The sequence below is a fragment of the Apteryx mantelli genome, chromosome 4 (genome assembly GCF_036417845.1).
Source record: "Apteryx mantelli isolate bAptMan1 chromosome 4, bAptMan1.hap1, whole genome shotgun sequence".
Classification (NCBI taxonomy): Eukaryota; Metazoa; Chordata; class Aves; order Apterygiformes; family Apterygidae; genus Apteryx; species Apteryx mantelli.
This window is the reverse complement of record NC_089981.1, coordinates 43,533,410-43,560,655: the sequence shown is the minus strand read 5'-3', so window position 1 is coordinate 43,560,655 and position 27,246 is coordinate 43,533,410. Positions and strand designations below refer to the sequence as shown.

The following is a 27,246-nucleotide window of genomic DNA, read 5'->3' as shown; positions in this document are numbered from 1 at the left end:
AGGAGGAGGAGGAGGAGGAGAAGCCGCCGCCGCCCCGGCCCAGCCACTCGCCGCCGCCGCCGCAGCCAGCGGCGTGAGCATGCGCATGCGCACGCGCACGGCCCGCCGGCGGCGGCCGAGGAGCGCCGCGGCTCGACCGCGCTGCGCCGCCGCCCAGGGCGCCCCGCCGCGGCGGGAGGCCGCCGCTGCCGCGCCCCGGCGCGCCGCGCGGGGCGGCCCGGCCCGGGAAGGCGAGGGCGGGGCGGGGCGGGGCGGGACGTCACCGCGCCGTGGTGCGAGCCCGCACCGGCCGGCGACCGTTAACGGCCGGCGGGAGCGGCGCGGCCGTGCGGGGGCGCTGCGCTGCAGCCTGCTCCCGGGAAGGCGTTTCCGAGGACTGTTTGCTCCGTCCCAAGTGTTTTCCCACTGGCAGCACCAGCAGCGGGGCGCGGGACTGTCGCTCCAGGGGAAAGCACTTTGCTTCCCCAGCGTCAGTATCTCCCGCTCATACGGTTTCCACCAGCGCAGCGTCAGTGCTGAGAGATCTGACCGGCCCGAGGAAAAGCGTGCGTTTTTGAAACTACAGATATTTTCTGATAAATGCCGTGATCTCTCCTGCTTCACTTTTAGTCCTAAACAGCCACAGCTGTTATATTTGTACATAACAGCAAACCAACTGTAATCTTTTCTCTGCTTTCCCATAGCACTGGCCAGCACATCTCCATAAGCTTTTTAGTTTAGAAAAAAAGTAGTTGAAAGAGATGGGGAAAAGCCTCCAAAATCTGTTTTAAGTTTTGTGGAGCTTTCTTGACTGCAGGTGGCTTTTGTTCCACTAAAACATGCCAGATTAAGCCCCCTGGCAACTGAAGCCTCCTGGGCTCCTGCCCAGTTCCAGTAGTGAGGCCAGCCTCTCCCACAAGGAGTCTGCTTGCCCTGTTCAGCGAGTTGGGTCTTCAAAGGTGTGCCAAAGAGCTGCCACCACCCTGTGTTTCCATACATTTGCATTCGCTGCACACATTCAGTTCTTTTGTGCCCCTTTTGCAGGATTACTTTGTGCTTCCTCACTGCCCAGCCGGCTCAGAAAGCACGCTTGGATGGCGTGTTGCTTTGCACGCTGTTGGATCACACCGCTTCAGTGAAAGAAAGAAACCTTCCCAAACCATTCTCAAGAGCAGCTTGAACCAGCCCCTCTCTTGACAGACGATTGACCTAATGTAAATGGATGGATAAATTTGTTGCACAAAATTCCAGCCATGCCAAAATAATAGACACTGGTTTTGTTCCAAAATGGTTTGCATACTGCAACATAGGGCAGATACTTTTGCATAGGAGTGCAGTATCCCTGCATACGGCACCTACGTTCTTTACCTTTCCCTGTTCCCTGGACCAATTCCAGCAGAGGACCTGGCTGTACCCAGTCACACTGAGGTAGAAGCAAGGATTACTTCACATCTCCTACCTGTGGGAGTGCACAGTTCTCATCTGTTTGCTGGGTCTCATCTTCTGCCAGTCCAAGGACAGATAAGGACTGGTTGAAGAGCAAGTCCTTTATTTGGTAAAACCCTAGGTCTTCAGGGAAAACTGCAGTGGCCACAGAGCTATGTGACAGTCTTCCATGCTGACTTCTACTGCAGCCCTTTCAACTGCCTGAGCTCTGGGCCTACAGGATCTCCACTCTGCTACCTACGTTGTGCTGCCAGCAACACACAGCACATAGGATGGGGAGACAAGACTAGCTCTGGTCCTATCCTGTTATTCTTGGATGTTTAAAAGAATCTTATCATCTGTATCTCACAGTGCCAGCCCGCTCACCTGAAATGTTTTTTCCTTTCTTCAGTTTTTATGATACTGATTTTAATTTACTCATATTTTACATACAATGTTGAGGCAATGGCATACTACCCTGTGGTACATATTTCTGAAAGGATGGGGTTTTTTGGTATTTGCTCTAAACCTCTAAACTGATTCTCTCTCTCTTTTGCACAGTATAGTGTCCTGAAGCAATCCTGGCTGTTAGCAATAGGTTAGCTCTCTTTCACTTCAACTGCCCTTGGGAAAACTGCTTTCTGCAAAGCTCTCCACATGTACACACAGAGACATCTCAGTGCTCCCCCATGAGAGGAGAAATGCTGTCACTGCAGTGGTTCCTGTGCTTTCTCTCAAATTCTTCTCACGCACATTACATAGCAGGTGATATAATATTCTCAGATTCACTGCCAAATTCTTCATCTTGTTGGCAATATTCAAAACCAACAACAAAGAGGATTCACAGATCTTCAGATGAAGCACCCTTTGTCCCTTTTGAGCTTTGGTGAGCTGGTGCTGGCTTTTTCCTCATCCCTAACTCAAGTTATTGGGGTTTGTTAGAGCATGTAAAGTTTTTGGTTTTAGCCCATCAGCTCAAAATTGCTGCCAGTTGCTTCATTCATAAATCAGAAGCGGGAATCCTTCTTCTGAAGTTTCATTAATAATTTGGAGCAAACCATGTTCGTTGTGAAATGACTGCTGCCACTTTTATGAATCGAAAGGGGTGCCATTCATGTGCTTGGGCTGCTGGGATGAGCGCGTTGGTCTTTGCAGAAATGGGACTCATCTGTGTGAATGGTGCCTGGATGCGACTGAGCCGGGGAAGGGCGGGGGGGGGGGGGGGGAGACACCACAGCAGTGTAGTGTGACAAGGACACTGGCTAGTCCACGTGCGGCTGGGGGGGCCAGGGGCTGCCGAGCGCAGCGTGCTCCAGCCCATGCGGTGCCCACAGGCGCTTCCTCTGCTGCTCTGCTCTTCCAGGGAGAATAAAGTGCATCAAATCAATTGTAGCTGAAACATTCAAGGAGGCTTGATGGTAGTTTCATCCCTGTAGGAAAATTTGGGGAACAATGCAATTTTAGTAAGAGCTTAGAATGAAAGAAATGCAAGCAGCCTCAGCTATTTTATTTCAAAATAGCAAGAAAAATGTAGAATATAGTCTGTTTTGATAGAGATTTCCCTGAAACCACATCAGTGAGTCTGTATTCTAGTGCTGTAGCTGAGTCAGACAAGTCCGCAGCACAGCATCTATTTTTAGACTACAGGTTGCCATTTATAGCTTGTAAAAATATTCATCAGCATCTGGATAACAGGCTATCAATTTTTATAAATGTACATGAGAGATCAGATGTTTTACTTCTCTCTCTGCTTTGCTCTTTTATGTCCTGCCTCATATGACCCATTTGGAGTCATCTGGGAATTACTTCATCTTTAAGCTCTTTAACATCATGCCATTCACTTGCCTGCTGCCACATACAGCATCGTGTATTTTCTGCTAGGGTGATCAGGATACAGAACAGAAATCAGCAGTCACGGAGCCTTCTGATTCTGTGTCTCCCTGCACATAAAGCAGTTGCATGTGTGACTATGGGGTACCTTATGCAGTCAGTGTAGGAGGCAGCACATTCTGAAAATGCCATCTATAGTAAGAGGAGACGATTGTAAAAGGCACATAGGAAGGGGAATACTAAGGCCTTGAAGACATCTTCCCCACCCCCCTATTTTCACCATATGGCATAGCATAACTAAAAATCATAGCTCATATTTATCTTCTGAAATATTTGATACTGGCTACTACCAGATATCAGACTAAGTGAAAGTTTGGATCTGGTATAAGACAAGGCAGGATATTGTAACAGCTAGATCACCTTACCTCACTATTTCGGTTTATGTCTTACAGCTAAATGATATCCTCATTTATATCAGCTGGGCTTATAATTAGCCTTCTTAATAAACTGTACCTAGCAGTCAGTTGCACAGTTTTAGTCTCTGGAGCTGGTCCATCACACACCTCCACTGTGACTGTTTTGTGACTGATGGTGCAGGACAACAAAGTCTAATCTGCTTCATGTCTGTACCTCTAGGTCCTCTACTGCCTTCCCAAGTTGAAAGGAAAAAGAAATGTAATATACTTCAGAGGTCTGCTGCTATAGCTCCCACTGAGGGATGTGAGGCATGAGGAGATTCAGTTAGGCAAGTATTACCTTCAAAGAAACTGTAATGTGACAGAAACACACAGACACAAGCACTCTATCAGTGTACTTTCCCCCATCCCTAAAGCCTTTAGATGTCACATTTTGAAGATGAATTAATCTTTAATCTATTGAATTGATTTGCTGCACTGAAGAATTTGGGGACAGAACAGGTCATGACAAGCATCTGCCTAGAATAACTAAGCACTCATGCACAAGCTGTGCAATCAGACCTTGCTGGATAGCAGCAGGGAATAGACAGAGCAGCTAAAAATAGCATTTCCTTGCAGTGTTTTTCCAGACTATTTTTGATTCTTGATTCTGATAAGGTCGACTGGCTATTTACTAAAAATAGCTAATCCTGGCAAACTGAGGACAAAAAATAGAATATTTATAACCACGTCAGACTAAAGTACATTAGTTGGCTGCTGATAATCTAGAATCTTATCATTGGTCAATTGCCAGTGTTTTATATAAGTTGGTAATAAATAAAGCATTAATTGGAGTGAAGAATGAGTTTCTCTATCTTGCCACTCTGATTTTCTCAAATGAGATACACATATTTTGGCATTTATCATTGTAGTTTACCATACTTGTGCTGTTCTTCATGATGTGATCTGAACTGCTTCAGAAATAAACAGTCCTCTGTTAGGTGAGCCAATCTCACAGAAACAGCTGCATAGGCAATTAAAAGTGCAAAAACTGTTTTATTATTTTGCATGCCTGATACTTCAGATGCATAAATGTTTGGGGTGTGATTCATGTTTCTTCCTCCATGAAGAAGGTATTTTATCCAGCCCTTAAATGCAATCGTATCTCTGATGAAAACTAAACGCTATTCTGCCAACAGCAGAAGAATGACCCAGGAATTCCATAACCAAGTAACTGGAGGAGGACTACAGAAAAATTATCAATATCCCAAATGATAATTTGGCCCCAAGACTGGTTGTAACAAGCTGGGGTGGAGGACACACACCCCCCAGTTACAGCTCAACATAAGGCTCTGTTGTACACATTCTAATAATGAAAGGGTTTATTTTAAGGTATCAGCAATTATTTTGAAAAAATATACAGTATAGTTGAACAGCTACCCTTCTTCAGTTAAGGTTGAGAATTACTGAGTTTTTAGTGAATAGTTTCTCTTACAGATGTCTTGCTTGGAATCTATTCAATTTCTGCAGGAAAAACTCACCTTCACAGATCCGTTCCTTAAGCATGCATATTCTTTCAGAAATATTTAGCTAGACTGGGCCCGATCTAAGCCGTTCACTTAACTGTGATGTAACACAGGTTATTAATTCAGAGTTCCCACAAGCATGGACACATTAAGGGTAGACCTGAAGTAGAGAATAGAGAAGTTTCTATGAGAGAAAGCTGTGCTATACAGGAAATTACCACTTCCGACCTGAAAACCCTGAACATTTCTCAGAGAGAGAGAGAAAGGGAGAAAGAGTGGAACTAGTTTCTGGCAAGAACAAATAAATTCATTGACACAGTTTAGGATCTAGGACTGTGAAACCATCTAGGATCCTTTATGTGCTCACAGAAATGATAACCTGAAAACAAAAGTTCTATGCAAAGATTTTATCATCTACTTGTTTAATTACAGTGGGCATAAGCAATGAAGGCACAGTGTTAACAGCATTTTTTATTTTAGGTGAAATGCAGAATTTTTAAAAAAAATATAGATCTGACCAGTTTCAGCATTTCAGGTACTGTTTTGTTTGCCTATTGCTTGACAAACTGGAAAAAAAGAAATGCAGGGGGGGACACAATCCTCAATCATATCTTCTCTATCAATCTTCTTTATCACTTGTTTTATAGAGATTTGTCACACAACCAGAAAGAACATTAATAATAATGATGAGAGATAGTGAACACAGAGAACATCTGACATGGAGGTAGTAAAGGAAATGAAAAATTTTTACAGGCAGAGCACTGGGGAGGATAATGCTCCCAGGAAACATCCTGGATGAGAACCCCTGCATGGATTCCACTGAATAGAAGCTTTTTTGTGTCAGGATATTCTTACAGCAAATAACAATTACTTTAACTCCCAAATAGATATACTCGGTACTTTCCAATTGCTTACTTCAACCAGTAAAGGCCATTTTCTGAATGTATGGCTTTTGTACAGTCAAAACAAACCATGTCTATTCCAATAGCAGACTCGTAATATCACATTTCTTTCAGACTCAGTTTCCAGTTATATTTTGAGTTTCTGTGATCAAACTAACATTCTGTCCCCAATGAGAGCTTCTCAGACAGGTACTAAACCTGGGGAAAAGAAAAGAAAAGAAAAATATCCTATGCAATAGTGTGTTTCTGTCTTCTTTTTGTTTTTAGTTACAGTAAACCCAGACGGAAGTGACTTTGGGCCATATTATGTTCGCTATGAGGATTTTGAAAATCTGTTGCACTCTCTTTCCTACAAAGGTGTGTTTTGCTAGCCACTGCTCAAAGACAGTACAATAAACCTGCTTTCTGAACAGTAAATATCTATAGGGAAAAACAAAACATGTGAAAGTTGTGCATTAACATACTCCAACCCTAGGAAATGACTAGAACACCAGAAGAAAATTAGGAGTAATTAATGGATTAATTTTGTTATAATAATACATCTTAAACTAATGCCTGTAAAGTCTTTCCTTGGTCTTCATTTCAGACAGCTTTCTCCCTAAATTTTTGTTGCTCAGACAGTCCTTGGGATACATAAAAATGAGGGGCAAACCTATATGTCCATTTGTACTTCTGCTGCACATTTCACTTCCCACTCCCTTAAGGAGACCTGTCTTTCTTTATGACACTCAAGAGCAAATACAAACTATCCCCACACTCATCTTACCAATCTTCTCATCAAGCTTGCCGCTTACTAATGGTGTCTGGGAGATGGACTGATTGACAGCTGCCAAGTTCAGCACTATCTTCTACAGAGTGACTGTTGCAATGTTCCATCCCTGTGGTCCATGCAGCTCTCCACTGTTAATCACCAAAGTGCAGCTGGCTCATAAGCATATTGCATTAATTATTTGCTACCTATGCCATGGTAATTTGGATTATGACCTATGCTTTTGTCACTCATTATGACATGCCCCCATGCCCAAATCTACAATACGCAAGAACAAAATCAACAGAACCACAATGGTACCACTGTGAGCCATTAACCATTGACATCCTACCTCACAAAATAATTGTAAAGCTGTTTTACTTGAAGATTGAACCAAACAATTATCTGAATTTTCTGTTGACTCTCAGTACTGCCCTTCACCTAAATGATCTACAGTGAGAAGAAATCTAAGTGGGATGCATGTATCTCATGGGACTGAGGATTTTTTTTCTTGCCTTTCATGTTGGAGATTTGGTCAGAAAAGTAGAAGATAGCTCTTCACTTGTGACCAGCAAATTCCAACTGTTTTGATAGTGTAGAATTTAATCTGAATTTTATCATCTCCCTAATTCATTATTTAAACACGTTCCATAAATGCAATCAAGATGAAACACAACTTGATTACTATTAGAAGTACTGCCAGCAAAATACAAGAGGAGAAAGACACACTTACATTTACCTCTCATGGTCAGTTCCTTGGCCCCTGCATTAATATGCATGCAGAAAAAACAGTTTAGCTTCCTTTAAAATACATACAATTTTAACGTACCAGAAATTAAACAGTTTTATATCAGTCAAAGATGTTTTCCAATTAAAATAATTTAGCACCATCTTACGGGAAATAGGCAATCCTTGAAAATGTAAGAAAAGAAGAAAAAGAAGGAAAAAAAAGAAAAGAAATGAAACTGAAGAATTTTGCTTAATCAAAAAAATTACCCTGCAAACTGGCAAACATAATAGACCAGGTAAACATTTGCTTTTATCATGCTGAATGTGGTGAAAGCTGCCATCTTGGAAGCTGTAAAAACCTGTGAATTAGAGTAGGTACATCTAGTACTGTGCTACAAGACGCATTCTCTGCACTGTCCTACCAATATACCTCACTGCTAACCAGAAGGAACAAATTTTTTAAGAAAAAGTCGGCTGTAAAAAGAATTTCTGCTTTCAGTGACCTCTCTGTTCTTAGCTCTTTGGTGGACATAGTAGGTCAAGAAGCTATCAGATGCTGTTTATTTATATGAATACAAAAAGAAGGATAGAAACAATTGCGAGCATTTTACCAATGAAGGGTGTTAGATACTATCCGATCTGAGATCAGAATGGAAACCAGTGAACTCAAACTGAAAAGCTTTATAGAACTCAGATTAAACAATCATAGTTCTAGGAGTCTCACCCATGCATTTGAACATATATACATGCTTATTCACCCTTAGCTGGGGCTAAGTCAGGGCTGACACTGGATTCTAGCTATCAAAAACATCTCTATGAGAAAGCAGTCATGTCATTTCTGGCACTGAAATAATTAATTACTTCTGATCATCATTCAGGAAAAGAAAAACATAAAACATTTTAACAATCTCAAGTCTCTGTCTTTCTGGAAAGAGTGAAATTAAGAAGCAGCACAAAAAATGACACCACAGGACCTTATAAGAGAGTTAAGAGCATATTCATTAGAAATGAAATACAAAATACAATGATGCAGCAGGACAGGGGGTAGCAAGCGAACAAGACCCCCACCATTCCATACCCTCACCCCAATCCAAGGAAAGCGCCTATATAATACAAATTAGAGATCTCAAACAGGGGCTAGAGGATGAGTTTTACAAAGTAATTTTCTTGCTATACAGAAAATATATTATTTGCTGGAAGTCAGTGCTGAGCTGTTAAGGGCCCAGGGTCAGTCACTGCTCAGGAAAGTCCCCTGAAGGCCCACTGACCCCTACTGTTTCCCCACCAGTTTGCTGAACACATCATAGATCTCTGGCTTTTCCTGTGCAAACTGCTCCGCTGTATTTTTCTGTAGCCAGTCAGAGGAACGCATTTGTTGCTGCAGGAGGCCAATGAGGTCACCAAGGTTGGAGCTACCAGCACAGGTAGGCTCCTGGTGGCGGGATACAAAAATGACTTCATCTGTGCTATCTGTTTTGCCATCTTGATCTGACTGACAAGGCTGTTCCTTTGCCTCAGCCAAGATCTCCTGCTCCCGCTCTTCCAAAACTTTGCGGATCCGCTGCATACCTGCATGGTATAAGGAGGAGAAACACTAATGAATTAGATTAAGCCACAAGGATCTCCAAATCCCTGTCAGATCCGGAAAAACTTGAAGGAGCAGAGGAAAGGAAAGAAGAATAGAGAAGAAAAGAGGATATTAATAATAGAACAGCTTAGGATTAAGAAGAGGAGGAAACGGTACTTTAGAAATTCTGTCAGGAGGAAAAAGAGAAGAAAACATTACTCACCTAACTGTAGTCGATGGGTTTTGTCAGCAAAGATAATGCGGAACCATCCAGGTTCACTGCATTCAAAGGCTTTACCGCAGGACAGCAGGACCTTGTTATCGAGAAAACGCCTCCAAAGCAGCATCTCCTCCTCAAATGTTCCTGTCCTAAGGTACTAGGAGAGTTAGCAGAAGGGCCAGAGGTTAGTAACACGCATGCCAACTCATTGAGATCCTCATGAATCTGTGATTCCCATGAGATCTGCGAAGGCCTGGGGAGACACCTTTTACCTCTGAAGTACAGCAGTTGTGATACAAAGGAAGAAATGGGAAGGAAAGTGGCTTGAGAGCGATAAGATTCCTGCAAGGAGGGAAATGCACAGACAGACTAAAGGAAGAGCACACACAGAAACGCTAGTCAGCCCTTCCCTCTGCTCATCAAGACAACAGATGAGGCTTTAACAAGATGTTTATCACTATATTAAACTTTCCTCTAGGCTCCATTTCACCAGGTGCCTGCCCTCATCCCAGGAGAAGCCTCCTTTCTTAAGACTACCAACCTTTCGGAAATCAATCCAGACAAAGAAGCCTGCATTGCGGTTGAGAAAAGGAACCCCAAGGGTCTTCAGCTCATCTGTTACATACGTATGGGCAGCTTTTAGGCGGGCATGGTTGGCCCTCAGGTACACCTGGTTGATCCAGTCTAACCAGAGGGAGAAGACAGAGAAAAAAATTGCAAACTGAATAAGAATTCAGATGCATACAAGTTTCCAGAACACTCACAATGCCTTTTTCCTTTTCACCCTTTTCCATTTCACCTTCCTTTTTTTTTGCTTTCTGTTGCCTCAAAAACAAAGAGGGGTAAGAACTATTTAGTAGCTTCATGTCTGTGAAAAATAACATCCTCTTTACTTTTCTGAGGAAGTTTCCCTATATTCATTGCTCTTAGTTGCTGCGGATTGTTAGCATGCCAACCAGGGCAAAGCCAGAAATCCAGTTCCGTTTCCCTCTTCCCACAAGCTTGTATTCTTTGTTTCTGCTCAGCTGATTCTATGCAACACTAACTGTTTCTGTATGAAAGACTATCAAACTTCTTCAAAGCTCTCCTCTAATTCTGCTCATGAGGAGCTCTGCAGAAGTGTTCCTTTTCTGTAGAACTGTCAGCCATGTGTTACATGGGCAGCTTCAGGATTATGGAAGACTGTCAATTAAGCTGTACAAACAAGAGGCAGTTTGGGAAAGTAAGGGGACAGGATCCCCAGAGGTAGTGAGATACACAGAACAGCAGAGGATCATCTGTTAAGCTACTGACTCACCTCTGTCTCTAAGCAGCTGTGCAACCTTGTGCTGGACAGGTCCACAAACCCCATGGAAATAACACAAAGAAGCCACTGCATTAGCAACATCTTGGTTCTCTGTATATAAAGTACCAAAGCGAATCCCAGAGACAGCAAAATCCTGCAGAAAACACAGACAGACTACTTTATTACATACAAAGACTGGGATCCTATTACTACTGCTGTGTTCTTTCTAGCACAAGGGACTTGAGGAACACCAGGCCAATCGTACCTGTTGGGAAGCCCCAGCACAGCAGCAAGCAACACTCACCTTGCTTATTCCCCACATCACATGAGTCCTCTGTGGATCAGGTAATCTGTATGTAGAAGGATGCAGATGGGCAGTTAGTGTCATAGGTGCTGAAGCTTTTGGATCACCAGTGCAGCATTGCAAAAACAGAGAGGCAGCATTACACAATGACAGACAGTGCAGCAAGGAACATCAGTCAAGTAGGGAAAACTCAAATATGACCTAACTTTAGAAGCTAGGAACTCTGGGAACTAGTTTTAGACACAATTTTTAAATATTTCAGATCTACAGATGCCTGCATCAAGTACTATATTTCATACACAAATCTTCTGCATGACTTTTAAGCCTGCACATATAAAATTTGTACATTCAATGCTAAAAATCAGGCCCCTACCAATATACTTTCCAAGAATTAAAATGAACTTTCTTTCTTTCAAACAGCAGTATTTTGAAGATGAAGTTCTTCCTCAGCATTACTGAGCTAACAGTTAACCAAATATATTTTTATGTCTTTGCAAATGAACACAAAAAGAAAGATAGCACCATTGGCGAAAACTAGAAAGAAAAGAAAATAAAGCATATTTTAAAAGGTGAGATTTGCAAAACTTTTCATCTCATTAAATCAATACCTTATAAAACATATTCTCAAATCTTTAGTAACACAGTGATGCCGCGGCTACTGTATGAAAAAAGAAAGTAAGTAGCAACAGAAACTCTTTATATCAACTGAAACATGGGAAAGAGGTAATAATGTTTAGGTAGCAAAGGAAAGCATCACTCACAAGAAATGAAACATTTATTTCCAGGTTTTTGGAACTGTCAAAAGCAAGTAGGGAAGCACACGTTGAAAAATTTATCACAACAAAATACTAACTACCTTTTTTTCCTTGCTAGATTGCACTTGACAAAATGCATTTGCCATTCAGAAACTACAAAAAGTCAATGTAAGGCAGATTCAGAATTTGCTCGCTCATGACTTAACTTCCAGTCACAAGTTCTCAGCAAGGCATCATGTTGAATTGTCACTGGAAGATGGCCAGGGAAGTAGGAGCTGATTTTACCTGTCCATGCCTAGGACACTGTGAAACGTGGCTGATTCGTCAAATACTGACAGCATGTAGATCTCATCTACTATCACATGCAATTCATGTCTGCAAAAGGACAAAATAGAAATTACAAAAGAATGCTGCTTCTGGCTTAGAAGCAAAGACAAATTCAAGACCCTGGAAAGACTTGCTTTATACTAAGAACAGGGACACGAAATTTTGCAGAACTGATGATTATAAAAGCAATTTTCCAGAACTTAGAAAGTCTGTTACATGTATACTGAATTGATCTGAGATATATCCAGCTAATTGTCACTCACTGCAACCATATACTAAGTTTTCAGCCATTTTCAATGCACCTGAGAAAATTAACTCCCTATGCATTACCTATCTAGAGTAAGTTGTATCATCATCTACTCAAAATGGACAAAACTTCAGAGAGTATCAGTGATCCACGATGAAGCTGGGAACCCATATTCATATATTTCTTTTTGTATGTACATACAGAAAAACTGTGGGAAAAGGAACTCAGTTTCCTACTAAAGAAGCACAGCACCACAGTGTTTGCTAGGACTCCTAAAAAATAAATATAACTTGTACTACTTGGTGTAATTTGCTTTGCCACTCCAAATGACTGCATGGTCCATGCTCCCTTGTTCCCACCACTCCCCTCTCCTCTCTTAAGCCCACTGCTGTGTGTGAAGAACAAGACTGTTTGCCTGACTTAAAAAATATTCACAGAAAAGTTAACGGACAGTGAGTAGTCCACCAGAGTCTGAAAGCTGCATCTGACTCAGGATATCTCAGCCTTCCAAACTGACATACCTTTTAGCAAATTCCAGGTAATCCTGTAGCTCTGACAAGGAGTAGATGTCCCCTAGGGGATTTTGGGGATTCAGAAGAATTAAGGCCCTTACAGTGACACCCTGTAGAACACAAGAAGTGCAATAGTAAGAGAAGATGCATCATAGGACAAATTTTCAACCTGCTAGAGCAGTTAGTGAGATGCAAGACTCTCATTAAGCTCACAGTAACTCAGGCTCCCACCATGACATCTCACCTCAAAGGTTAGACTTTTACGAGAAAACAGAGAAAATTTTTAGCTATAGATTAAGTCTTTTTTGCAAAATGCAAAGTGAACTGAGGGATATACTGTAGAATTAACCTATGGTATTGAAGAGAGGGAGTCTGCCACGATCATTGTAAATAGTTAAACCTATTTACAAGAAAAATGTTCTCGAACTTCCTCAGACTGGAAGAGAAGTTCCTGTGAGCTATATCAGTAGTTGGGAAGTAACAGACTAGTGAAGGTTGCCCATGAATGAGGCAAGAAAGACAGGCAATTGAGCTACCTGGATGCAAACTGTTCACATCCAAAGTGCATGTTTGGCTGGGAGATGTCAGAGCCAGCAATGATCTAAAGATGCAGCAAAACTAATACAGGGTTTCAGGACAATGTCAAAACTTACACTAAATATTCATAAAGGTAATTCTCATCTGCATTTATCTTCTAGATTTGCATCTCATTCCCTCCTGCAAACACTCATGCTGGTCTTACTGGATTCATCTACGCTACTGCGTAGCAGCAGTCAGTTTGGGTAACTCAGCTTGGCCTTCGTGAAGGAGAAACCCTAGCTAGTCCCTACTTTTTACAGCATGCCCAAGTACACATTTTTGCAATATCAGTGGGTTCCAGTACTCTGTGAATAGCCTAGCACTCCCAGTCTACCCTTTCTGCTGTTGCAATGATGTCATGTGACCAAAATTAGACAAATATGACACCTTAGGATCCCTCCTAGAACTGCCTCTAAGTAGTCTGCCACAAGTACAAATGGGATTTGCAGGCAGCTTTATCTCAGCTTGTCTATATGGACAATGAGAATGTCAGGTGCTAGGTTTTGAAAATGTTTTTGGCTTCTGGCCACTTCTCAGACCAGTCAACTCAAGTACATTGTAGACTTAGTTGGTAATACGAAGCTCAGTTGCACTCACCTCTGCCCGGGCATCCTGCAAGGCCTTTTCCAGTTTGTCCACTGTAAGTTGAAAAGGCCGAGTGCTTGTTCCAGTGATCTGAAAGACACCAAAAAGAAAAAAAAAAAGACCAATTTATTTCAGCAGACTCTGCCATGAGCCATTCCCCTGAGAAACATTTCCCAAAACAAAATAAAATTCAATAACAAAGACCTAGCTTCCATCCTCTTATCCTTTTATACTACAGAGAGAATAAATAAATAAATAAATAAAATAAAAGAGTTGTTTATAGTAGACTGGCCACACATACAGAATTCTCTGGTTATCCTTGAATAACTAAAACAATGTAAGATCTTCATGTGCTCTTCCACTCCTGGGACTATCCTCAGTCGGACAGTACATAGCTCTGTCTCCAAGGCTCATTATGGCCTTTTTTTTTTTTTCCCCTCAAGGGCAATTATTACATGTTTAGTGGGAGTAAGATACAAGACAGAAATAAGACTGGAATCCAGATTTATGGCCTTGAATAGTTTTCTTGAAAATTATATGCCCCAGTTTCCTAACAATAATTTGTGAAAACATCCACAGGCTGCTGTTTAGCCTTGTCCTGAGGACTGTTTCAGAGGTTCCCAAAGCTTGGCACCTTTAGTAACAATTATTTTTTAGCTGCAAAGGTCCGTATTCCTTTCCCTCAGTTCTTACCTTACTGTCTAAATAGGCATACACCAGCTTGACATTACCATATAGAAACACACTCTGGGTGATGCCACCATAAAAGGGAGTGGCAATCAGAACAGCTTCTGAAACCAAGAAAACAAAGCTAGTTATCCACAGGTCACAGTCTGTCTCTCTCTTCTAGAGCACTTCAGCTAAACATGAAAGCTCTTTTTTACAGTTATGCCCTCTGGAAGCATTTTAATGTTACCCTTTCATGCCCACTTTTTTTTTACATCAATTTTTTTTATCTTTTGCAAGCACTGGGACACTGAACACCCATTCTCAGTATCCCAGCAAACGTGTGTATAGCCCACAGTTAATCTAACAAAAAAAAACACAGTACCACCAAAACAGTGAAGAGAGAAAAGGTAAGACACAAAGTATGAGATCTATAGACTGGGGAAATGATGAATTTCACAATACAACGTTGCGGGAAACAAGAATTTCACAGTAGGCCATGCCAATTCCACTATTTCACTTTCATCATACAATATTTAAATTATTATTTTTAATATATAACAATATACTAATATATAACAATATTTATATAATTTTCCAACAAAAATAAACTTTAAAAACATCTCCCAATCATCCACTTACCCCCTGGATCACAAAGGACTGTAGCTAATGCAGAAAACAGAGAGCCACAACCATTCAATACAATCACCTGTAGAAGAAAGAGAGAGACTAGCGATAAATCTGTCCGTAGAAGGAGAATGCTTCAAAAATAATTTCTGCTGAGTATCACTGAAATATATTCTCTCCCTAATCTTCTAGCACAGAGGTTCCCAATCTTTTCCTGCTGAAATCCTACTTATACCAGAGATAACGTTGATGCTCTCTTCTGCTTCAGAGACACTTTGTCCCTGTGCCTTTCTTGTTTCTAATAAGCAATACAGTATTTAGTGAAAGAGTAGATTTTAAGTAGGGAAAACATTTGCAGAGCAGTTCTGAACTGCTAGAAAAGCAAAGTAGTTTTCATCAGCTAATCTGTGGTATCTTCTCTTTGTAGTAACAGCAGTGCCTACCTCCTGCTGAATTTGTGCAAAAGTGGAAACTGCTATCTCATACAGGAGCAAGCTTGACACCTGCTTCTAGAAAACAGATGCTCACAGATCTCATGAGTTTCAGTCCAAGTATCAGGTACAATCTGCTGCCTTGGGGAGGTACTGATCTGCAAACTGATCAGCGACAACTTCAGTTTATGTGAAGTACAGGCTTCTGCTGAGTTATTGCAGCCAGAAGAGCAACTGCTGCACCCTCTCCTGCTGCCTTTAGAATTCAGCAGGAAGCAGGAGTCCCTTATCGTGCATGTGCACCAGAGCCCAACCTGCATCTCTCTCAAGTCGGCAAATCCTGCAGAGACTCAGGTCTTGATGCCTTCCTGATAACCCTGTCACAAAGTCTGAAAATATCTTTTTTTACAGAATAAAACTAGTCTTAGCTCAATTACTGACTTTGTCCTGAGGTGCAACAGCAGAACAATGTCAAATTAAACTAGGCTGGAACAACAGGCACTCTTAGTCAAGACTGAGGGATACAGGCATGGTAGGTCCCAGGGCTGGATAAGGAGATACAAACATAAAGCCCTATTGACTTGCACTGTATGAGGAGCTGGGACACAGGAGTAAAGAATAAGGCAAATACAAGTTAAAACTGAAGCATGTTATCTGAAGCGTGCATCAAAAGCTAGTAAAATGGCTATGATTCAACTCTCATATGCATGATAAAAGCCTATTATTTTACAATTAATCATTTGTTTAAAAAAAATACGATGAAACTGTTTGACAACAAATGGCAATACATTAGAAGAGACACCAATGGAAAGTGGGTTACCCACATTTTCTGCCTTAAGAGGTGCAGGGGCCTTGCAGTAATAGGTCAAAAATCGAGCCACTTCCTCCCGTAAACTGAGAAAGACACAAAAGCAAATATCGATTCAGCTTATTCTCCAAGAGGCTGGGCTGCCCCAGGTCCACATCTCAGGAAAATAAAGCTAGGGCACAGTAAAGGCTGATGAATATAGCTAGAAAACAGGATAGTTCAGGCTCATGCCATAGATGTGACTTTTACACATGGCAAAGGTGTCACTGATAATGTCTATAATCGTACATGCATTTCTGAAGAGCTTTAATCAAGACATAGAACAAAAGGATTAAAGTCCCCAAGTGTTCACTATATTTCAGAGAACTGTTTTGAGTTACCTAACTTGTTAACATATACAGTGCTTTTAACATTGTGTTTGCTTTAGAAAATTAGCATCTTCTCTCACACATGAGGATTTTTAACTGGATGAGCTGGTAGGGTAACCAGTTTACAGCTTTGGAAAGAAAAAGATGATTAAATGACCTAGAAAAGTTATAACTAATCACTGCAGCAGAAGTGGGTTTTGTATTTATCGATTATCAGACAAGAACTCAAAAAAAGAAACATTAGGGAAATGAGAAGACTTACAACATATGTCCTTTCCAATCAGGATACTGAAGCAGTGGCGGCTCCATGAGATTCATATCAGTCTGTGTCAGCTGGGAGCAACAAGAAGAAACATTAAAAAACACAATCGCTGATATCAGAAACACGGAAATAGACAGAATCCAGGTACAGGCACACACCTGCCTGCACACACACACAAATACACAGACTTCAACAGCCTTAAAACTGGATTTAGAAAGCCACTGACAATTAAAATTAACGCAGTAAAATTTTGCTGCACAGAAATCTACAAGAAGGATGCAAAACAGGCAACACAAAGGAGGTCCATTAAAAAGATGCCTGCAAAAGACTTTCTGAACCAAATGAAGCAACCTGAAGAGTCCCAAGGATCATCTCACCCAAGTTTGGAAGACAACAGCTTTCAGCTAGGAATTAAGTCTCAATCATGAAAGCTCTAGCATCATGAAAGCTCAGGTCTAGATTGTCAGAAAGAGACAGAAAGGATTTTGAATTACAGTCAGATACGTATTTTCTTTTTATAACTTTTGATGGATTTTTTCTCATGAATTCTAGCTTTAATTCACGTCTCTGTTCCAAGTTACTGCAGTTCCTTCAGATCTGTAATTCTGCCAAGTTTGGTAAGTTTTAAAAGATAACAGGAGCTTTCAAAAGATAAGAGAAATATACAAGTATCTTCTTGAATGCCCTCCCCAAGGCAGATACTTTGTTCCTTATTAGGAGCTCATTCTGGTCTCAAAGACAGATTCACCTGAACTGTGAGCAAGCTCCGAAGTCCATTTTATGTTTATATTCAGAAAAATTATACATACTTTTATCAAAATATTTTTAAGGCTGTAAATATCAGGTTTTCATATAATCCAGTTCTATGAAGTTGCAAGGGAAAGCACATTGGTGATCAGGGCAGAGAAAAGAGGATGTTTTGCATAAACAGAAAGGGAATAAATAAATTTCATGTACAAGGCACCTTCCAAATATTTGACGACAACCAAATACATGAGTTGACATTAAAAGGGGGGAGTGGGGAAATAAGTAGGTGATAGCCACAAAGGAGGCGGGAAATTTAACATGCCGTGTGAAAGCTTATCACATAATAACAAAAACACAACATTCAGTATTCGTGTTTGGGTAACTTGTGCCAGGCTCTGGAGTTCAATGACACTGTCCTCATCCCATGCAGAATTACAACCTGCTATTGTAGGATTAAAGTTCCTTTATTCATCTGTAGATGCCTCTTGAAGCCTATGCAGCATAGAACTGTGCCTCCTTAGTTCTCTCTCCTAAACTTGTCTAGAGAATGCAACACAAAACACATCAGCAGACTTGGCCAAAAATTACTATGCTATAATAAAGATGAGAATCCTCAAAAGTAATGCTGCAAGGGCTAAGAAAACCAGATGGGCCAACCAAAATGAAGAATATCAGAGATCTCATGCCATAGAATGTTCTCTAATTTAAGGGTCAAAAGTTAAAAATAGAAATCTGATACACTACTTTATTCAGTGGAAACAGTAAGTATTTACTGTCCCCCATAGCAAGAACTTAGGTTTCCTACAATCCCAGGTGATACTGCATTCAGTAAATCCATGTTGTAATTCCAGATTGTGGTGATTAAGAAGCTGGAAACAGTATCTTTATTCATTTTGTTGCCATAAGCATGATGGTTCATCTGACCATTGCTGATGAATTTTTAACTTATTTTCATAATAAGGCTAATTAAGATGCAACTGACTACTGTCTCCCCCCATACTCTACTTACTGCGGACTTTATGTTAGTTTTAAGGGGAAAGGACAGAGTGAATGAAGGAAGGTAAAACCTACACACCCTAGAAGGCACCTTTTTTGTGCACAGCTACCAGGCAGCAGTTCTGCCTTACCTGTTCTTTTAGCTGGAAGGCCGAGTGGTGGGGTAGCATCCCCCCGAGGCAGTGGCGTGGCAAGCAGAAATAAAACAAGGAACATTTTGAGGGTGGGAATTGGTGGAATGGGAGTAACAGTGAACTTCAAACCATAGAGACTGACTGCCAGAAACTGAGTCCCCTTCCCTCCCCACAGACAACTGCAGGTAGGAAAAATTGAAGTATTCCTACCTAGGAGTCTGAATCTGGCCAGAAATTGTAATGAAAATCAAGAAACATTTCTCTAAGGCACAGTGCTTTTGTTTTCTTTCGGATTTTTTTTTTTTTTGAGTTATGCCATTTGCATCATGCCTTTCCCTGGTGCAACTGAACAAAGTAACCAACTAGCAGCTGATCCAGTTTAATGGATTTCAAGAGAATTCAAGAGATGTCACAGTTCACTGTTGCCACCCTCTCAAATTTTGGATAAGTTCAGAACTGGATGTCCAAACTGTGTAACTTTATAATGGATGGAGTCAACTGTCTCTGTCCCAAGATCTGAAGATCCTTGAAACTAAAGGGAGTTCAAAACTAATTTTAAAACCTCTGTATTAAATGAATTACTGTCAGCAGGAGAAAATAAAATGCATTTTATTTTCATTTAGTTTTGTGAGCCAAGAACATCCCCAAAGGCAAACCCACAATGAAGGGGAAAACAACCTCTATTCCTATCCTTCTGGAAAAATAACATAAAGAAATGTACAAATAGCTGGACTGAGAAGTGACTTCCAACAAATAAAAAAACTAACGAGAAAAAACTTTACCAGAGAAATCTGAGCAACAGCAATAAGTCAAGGAAAGCATAAACACTGAGGAAGAATTACACAGCACATTCTATATTTCTTTTTGGAATTTGACTTACCCGTTTAGACATCAGGTCAAAGCAGAGTTTATTCTCACTGGTGCCAAAATTAATTATACCCTAGAAAAAAAATAACATATTGTTTATAGACATAAACGTGCACATACCTCACCTTAGCTATCTCTTCACTAAACTGCCTCAGAAAAGGTTACCAAGGAAAAGTCAAAACACAGTTCATATAAACCTCACCATATATAACTAAAGATGTATACACATGTATGTGCATGTGTGTGCACTTGCATACATCATCTCAGGTGCTCAGCTTCTTAGTCAATAAACTCTCTGTAATGAGGACATACTAACAGTTTATACTTCTTTACAGAATACGTTTAATTTAATCCTGAATTCACTCATTGGTATACATCTGACTATAAAAAATCTAAACAATTCTGAAAAAAAATGAAGTTTACACTTCTGCATCAGTTTTAAGCAATGGTTTAGATACACTTCTTTATCTGTATACACTTTTTTGTCAGCCATTACCATTCCACTCCAGTGATTCACTGAAAAAACACATAAACATATAGTCAGGAAGAGTGATTAAGACACTAAGTTTTCCTCTCTGGAGAGGTGATCCTGCGGTTCCAGGCTTAGGATTTGCCCAGCTTAAATAACAGTACATTAAATCTCGAAGAGTTCAAATCTGTTAAGATATTTTTATTATTGGAAGACATTGGGCAAAAAATACATAAGGAAATCTAAACAACTGCACATTTATGATGTTACGAAAGTGCACTTCTGATTTTAGGTATTTATTTAAAAATCTACTTCCTATATGAACACTAATTAGTAGAAAAGGCAGTTTGTACCTCATAATGCACCCCTTGTATTGAAAATCTTGCTGTATTTTTTATTTTAAAAATCTAGTTTTCAGCTCCCAACACATTGTGACTAAAGTCAGGGCTAATAATAAAACAGTTTAAAGTGTCCAGTAGTTTGGTATCTGAATGCAGGATCTATTCAAAAATAATCCACAGAGAAATCATTATTAATATTTACTATACTTATTCAATCATAACTTACTCTAAATTATGAACACTTAGCGTTTGAGCCACAAGGGGGTGTGTGACAGGCTACTTACAAGTGAATAGCAAAACAGAAACAGGCAGGAAAAGCTCTTAATGTTAGCTTAGAAAAAAAAACACAACACTTTTTCTAAACGTCTGCTACTTGGTTGTTTTATTTCTTGCACCATCACCAGTGATAATCAGAGCTCAGTCTTCGGCAGACAGCACAAGTGATGAGGTAAAACGAAGAAGAGTTCTGTGTGTTCCTGCAGATTTCTTCCACCTTTGAAGGAGTGCTACCACTACTAGCTTCTGAGAGGAAAACCAGAACATGCAAACCTTTGCTGAACAGAATGTTTATCTTTGATAAATGATCTGCACAGCTACTTTTCATTGCTTTTACTAAAACAAAGGTTGACCCAACATGTACTTGTGAGATTAAAAAAAAAAAAAAAAAAAAAGCAGATCTGCCAGCAAATCTCTAAGAAAGGGTTTTTTTCCTAGCAAGAAAGCCACATAAATACTGTAAGAATCTCACTCACATTGGGGTTCTTGTCTTCATCATACTTGTCAGCATGATAAGCTTTGTACCCTTCCTCTGTGGAGCCACGAAAAATATTGGCAATATTGCCTCGAGCAGAGAGGTAGGGGCTCCTCTGGAACTCGCCGGAGTTGCAGAAACCGTGCAGGTCAATCCTCCGCTCAGCAAGGGGCCGACCTGGCTGCACAGCTCTGGCCTCTTGCAGGTCGCCACCTCCTCCTGCCATGCCAGCAATTTCAGACAGTGCCTGGTTGAAGTCCAAACCCCGAGGCATCGCAAGGGAAGAGGAAGAGCCATTGTGGCTCTGCTTTAGGATGCTGAGCATCTGAGCAAAAACACTGAACATGCGAAACTCATGTTCCCGCTCCAGTTCAAAACGTCGCTGCTCCAGTTGCATCCGGCGCTCCTCCACGTCCAAATCTCGCTGAAACCGTCGTTCTTCCATCTGCAAAAAGCGCTCTTCCATGGCCCGCTGAGACGTCAGGGTCTTCAGCAAGAGATCGTCAAGCGGGTCCTTCACTCGCTGGCCTTTCCGCTTTTTCCTCAGACGATGCAAGGCGGAGAAGCCAGGCCGAGGCACCACATTCTGGATCCGTGACGAGTTTGCCATGTTGGGCTCACTGAAACCTGTGAACATTCAAAAGTAAGAAGAAAAATTAAATGTGAAGCAAGTAAACCAGTGTGAATATGCTTGCTGCCTTCCTTTACCCTTTGTAGAAAACACCAGACTATCTACAGTGAAATTTTACAGGAAAACTGAAGTAAGATCTGTCAGGCACATCTTGAAGTTTGCAAGAAGTATGTTTTTCTTTATCTTCACATATTGGGCTCCCTGTTATGCTGCCAACCACTGAACTAGTTCAGTATTCAGCCTCTGAATTAACTTTAATGATTGTCAGTCCACTCTGCCAGCAGTGCACTTGGCTAACTGCACAACCATCATGGTGAAGATGACATAGAACTTCTTCCCAATCTCCAAAATTAACCTCACATTGATTATCATCTCTCCTCTTTATGATCATGCTGTGTTCTTCCATCAACCTGTCCTAAACTGGTTTCAAATCTCTGTGCTTCCCAGATTCTGTTTTTCTTGGAAGCCAAATAATCTGTGAATTGCAGTTTCAGTAAAAAAGTCTCTTTTCCTTTAAACAGGGAAGCTGTCTCTCCCAGCGGCTTTCAAAGATGTCTTCTTTCCAAGCACTAATTAATTAATGGTTTGGAAAGCCAGGCAATGATTACTGCCAAGTATTCTTCACTGTTGAGTGTCCTAAACAATTAAATCCAAAACATATTTAAAAAGAACATGAAGAAAGTTTCACCTGCAGGTTTATACTGTAGTCATGAAAGAAGAGGGTCTCCTGATACAATTCAGCATGAGGACGGCAGACAGCCCTGGTAATGTTCAAATGATACCAAAAAGCATGCAAGCTCTACTTCAATATGGTAAGTGCTGTCAGCATTATATGCAGAAATCTAGCACAAATGCCTATCCCAGCTTACAGCAGACATGACAATCCTTAGAATTTCATGCACAGTATTTAGCCCGGTGCAAAAATTTCAGATTTCCTTTACCTGCAGTAAGATACGTTTCAGGAATTGCCAGAAGACTATTAATGGAGATACCATCCTTCTACTTTAAAGCTTTTTGGGATGTGGAAAATAAGGCTCCAAAAGTCAATGCAAAAACCAGGTGTCTATCTCTGCACCAGAAATAATCTCTCTTTCTGGGAAACAAGGCAGAAACCTGATGCTGGAATGTAAAAGGCTATCCCTACCTGAAGGTGAAACACTGGTTTCAATGGGAATCTCCACCCTGGAGATGGGAGAGTCGTTCTGGGCCCTCTCCAAGAAAGCTCTCTCCATCTCATGTTCTTCGGGGGAGCCCTGCTGGTAAGACATGGATGGTGGGGGCTCTGGGGTCAAGCAGTGCTCAGAGTTCACCTCCTCACATTTGATTTCCATCAGTTCGGGGTGCTGGGAGTGTCCGAAGGGCAGGGCAGACGAGGCGAACTGGTGATAGCCGTCCACCATGCTGCCCTGCAGCACCTGCTGGGCCATCACACTGCTGCTCAGGGGGCCGTAGGGCAGGGCCGGGCGGCTGTTCAGCACCCGGTCCATCACCTCATAAAACTTCCACGTCCGGCCCCCCCGGGGCGCCTTGCTGTTGTCCTTGATGCGGCGGTACTCCAGCTTCATCTTCTTGATCTTCTCCCGGCACTGGTCCCCCGTGCGGTGGATGCCCTTCTCCCTCAACACCTCCGCGATGCGGTTGAAGACGTGCTGGTTGCGCAAGCAGCTCTCCAGCTCCATCTGCACCGACTCGTCGGCCCACAGCTGCAGCAGCTCCACCACCTCGGGGTCCGACCAGTTACTGCCACGCTCGTACTTCTTCCCCCGAAAATCCATCGCTCCCGGCCCCCGGCCCCAGGCGGGCGGGCGCCAGGGCCGCGCCGGGCGGGCGGCAGGGCGAGGCGTGACAGCGCCGCGCCGCAGGTGCCGGCGGGCCCAGGCCTCGGCCCGGGCGGCACCCAGCCCTCGGGGCCAGGGGGGCGCCGGGGGGCGCCGGGGGGGCCTCGTCGGGCCGGTCCTGCCCGCCGCCTGGCGCAGCTGCGCCCCCCCCCGGGGCCGGGCCTCTCGCGCCTCGTCCCTCAGGGGCGCCGCGTTGCCGCCGCCCCCCCGAGGGCTCCGGGGCCGCGGGCGCGCTCGGCCCGCCTTGGCCCGGCCCGGCCCGGCCCGGCTCAGCCCGTCCGCTGCGGCCGGGCGGAGCGAGCTAGCGGGAGCCGGGCCGGCATGTTCACATCCGGGGTGACAGCACATGCGTGCAGCCCTTATTCCGGGATAACTTTAGCCCGCGCCACTCACTCGCCTCGCCGCCGCGGCCGCCGAGCAGCGCAGCGCCGCGCCGCGCCCCTCCCCCACGCCGCCGCGCCGCGCCCGGCACGGCACGGCACGGCCCGGCCCAGGCCCCGGCCCCGCCCACGGCCCCGCCCACGGCCCCGCCCACGGCCCGCGCGGCTCTGCCCCCCAAGCAAGCCGAAGGCAGCGCGTCCCTGGCCGGTGTCGTGGGTCTTGCAGCGGGCTGCGAGGCAGGCGCTAGCCGCGTGGCTCCCCCCTCTCTGCACGCCACCATTTATTTATTATCAAGGGCGTATCGACCTCTCTCTGGGTTTAAATAAACCATCCGTGGCCTTTCTCATCCCACTCCTCAGCTGTGAAATGGAAGTGGAAAATCGTGGGTTTCACTATATTCTGTGAAACGCTGTGGAAACTCTCTCTGTGGAAAAGATGAAGCAAGATTTGGCTTTAAAAATGGTACTATCTCTCTGTCCTAATAACTGCTACTAAAACTGTACTTTAGGTCTTTTTTCCAGCGGTCTGCTAGACTAGAATGTGAATTTCCACAGTTCTGCATGGCCCTATCGGAAACATGGTGTTTTACCTCCTTGTGATTTTTCATAATCTATTGAGTGTAACAGCTACCAAAAAGTTGTAAATGAAGAATGTGAAAAACACTCCCATGAGTATAGGCTTCATTGAGTACAGACACTTAATAGCTGTTTTTTCTCATCTTAAGGACTGGAAAAGTTCTGTATTAAAAGGTAGTAACAACCATAAAAGCTATCTTAGTTTCACTAATAAAGGGTAAGAGTGTGCTATCTCCTTTGGATCTGTAGTTGGCAAAACATTGGTATTATTTGCATCTGGGAGCGTGTTCCCTCCTTATTGCAGAGGACAAAAACAGCCACTGTGTCCTGTTCATAACTCGCCTGCACTTTGCATTAGTATAAAGGACTGAACAAAGTAATGAAAAACATTATCAATTTAATGTTTTGTCATTTGCCATTGACTATGTATTGGAGCACACAAGCAACAGGGCAACAATGAGTAAAGCCATTGATGATATAAATTTAATAGTAAATATAAATAGATTAAAGGCAGCACGGAATGGTCTTTTAAAAAAAGCTTTTAAAAGAAGCCCGAGAGCCCTGCTGAAGCCTATTACACCTGAAGGATATACTTAACCAGACAGCAGTAGAGCATTCTCAGAAGTAGCTCCGGGTATCCCCTAACTTCACGAAAGCCAGTATTTCAAAATTTATGTATTAAAAAAAAATGAAACTTAGAATCATGATATTAAGCAATAACAATAAATGTTGAATAATTTTCTCTTTCATGGTTCAACTGGTTTCGCCTTACAAAGCCACGTGAAGTGGAAACTTTAATTTTTAAATGAAATTATGAGCTTCCCATGCAATCCCATAAGTCAGGCATCTATGGCATTGAGAATGAAAATACCATGTGTTATTTTATTTCCAAGATAATTGCCAGCACCAGATAGCTAAATGCTTCAATTCAGATGGATAAGAGGACTAATAAAGGCTGTATTTCCAAAATACCAGAGCTGGTGATGTTGAAGTGTGCACAGTGCAAATCACTGAGAACTACAAAACCAAACAGAAATGCCTTAATTTACTGAAATAGTTTGTGCATTCGTGTAAGTAACAAAGTGTAGGTGCCATCCGATTTGACAAAAATCCCTCTCTATCTTTCCTTTTCACCCAGTAAACTTCTAAATGCAAACCAAATCCTGAGCTTTCTCATTTTCAGAGAATTTCATGCCTCGGTTTTCATCAAATAACATCTGAGTGCTGTAGTTACTGGGCAATCCTTTCCTGTGCAAACTGTATACCGCAACTCATTTTTTAACCAGCCATGATATGTGATCAGGAATAATTAATAGTAAACTTATAAAATAAACTCTGTAATTATTTTCATTTTGCAAATTGGCAAAATTAGACTCTCCTTGTACCTCATTTTTATCCTGTTCTGTCCGGTCCTGAAAATATCCCCTCTAAAAATGGTGTGAAGTTTCACTAATTTGTTAGGTTTGGTCTATAATAGGTCTGCAGGTCATTAATGCAAATTATCAATGATGAGCTAAACCTGAGACAGTGACGTTTACCTTGCACCTTCCAGAACATCTGACCAGCAGGGCTGCACTCTCCTGCCAGGCCTCGTAAGCAAAGCTATTCAAAATATGTGTTTGTTAAATCTGGCATCTAAGTTAAAGGTAGTGTTGACAGACAGTGCCGAAAGGAAAGCCCTGGAAGCAGAAATCCCTGTTTATCTGCAGCCACTTGGCAAACTGAGCAGTAGCAGCCCATTGAATATTCGGCCGAGAAACGTGACAGCCATCACAGTGGTTTTGGTGAGGAAAAATCTGTTTCACAAAAGCAAGTGGAGGCCGTGTAACTCAGTTTGATGTCAGATGGTAACACTGTGAAAATCTTCTGTTGCAATCACAGCAACTTTCTTCTTTGCTTGTTTAAATGAATGTAATGGAGTTCCTCGTTTTTTTAGGATGCGAGAGGCCCTCACACTGCAGAGGATGGCTAATAACAAGCAGCAGTTTGGGTTAGCTCTCCCACAAGTGCCTTGCTCGCTGCCCCTCTCCCAGAGGGGGTCGTTCGTGTCCCCGCACTGTCGAGGGGACACTCGGCAGCGGTGGTGAGGAAGGTGTCCCTAGAGCTGGACCCCAACCGCTGGCAGATCCCGAGCTGCAGCTCTGCAAAGGACAACCTCTCTGGCATTTCGGTCCAGCCCAGTCCCGACTTTGACCAGGGACACCTGGCGGCACGAAGGCGTTTGGAGCTGGCGCTCGCCAGGCAGGGTGCGGAGGAGCGGCGAGGGAAGGAAGGTCCCTGCAGAGGGTGCTCCAGCCCTAGCTACATTCCTCAGGGCCAGCTGAAGGCCACGCTAACTCTGCAACCTAATCCTGGTTTTCGTGGAAATCCACTGGGTGGAAAGTAACCCTGGGGCGAGCACAGGGAGCACAGGCAAGCATGGAGGCCTTGGCAGGCCAG

The 27,246-nt window shown here is 42.6% G+C and overlaps 1 protein-coding gene across 3 annotated transcripts; it reads right to left on the bottom strand.

Moving 5' to 3' along the window:
* Nucleotides 1-8,509: 8,509 nt before the first annotated feature.
* Nucleotides 8,510-23,837, bottom strand: LOC106498300 (1-aminocyclopropane-1-carboxylate synthase-like protein 1). 3 transcript variants are annotated; one of them, XM_013959499.2, is made up of 15 exons: nt 23,158-23,837; nt 21,384-22,009; nt 19,835-19,894; nt 17,078-17,148; nt 16,464-16,533; nt 15,224-15,290; nt 14,609-14,706; nt 13,928-14,005; nt 12,761-12,861; nt 11,951-12,040; nt 10,911-10,956; nt 10,619-10,760; nt 9,863-10,005; nt 9,325-9,478; nt 8,510-9,103 (listed from the first exon to the last, which is right to left on the bottom strand). In XM_013959499.2, the coding sequence occupies exons 1-15, from the start codon at nt 23,786-23,788 to the stop codon at nt 8,805-8,807; spliced, it is 2,676 nt and encodes an 891-aa protein (XP_013814953.1). In that variant the 5' UTR covers nt 23,789-23,837; the 3' UTR covers nt 8,510-8,804. The 3 variants fall into 3 exon arrangements, with proteins under 3 accessions (XP_013814953.1, XP_067152418.1, XP_067152419.1); XM_067296317.1 differs by having other exon boundaries at nt 23,332-23,837; XM_067296318.1 differs by lacking the exon at nt 23,158-23,837 and adding an exon at nt 22,374-22,450.
* Nucleotides 23,838-27,246: the final 3,409 nt, after the last annotated feature.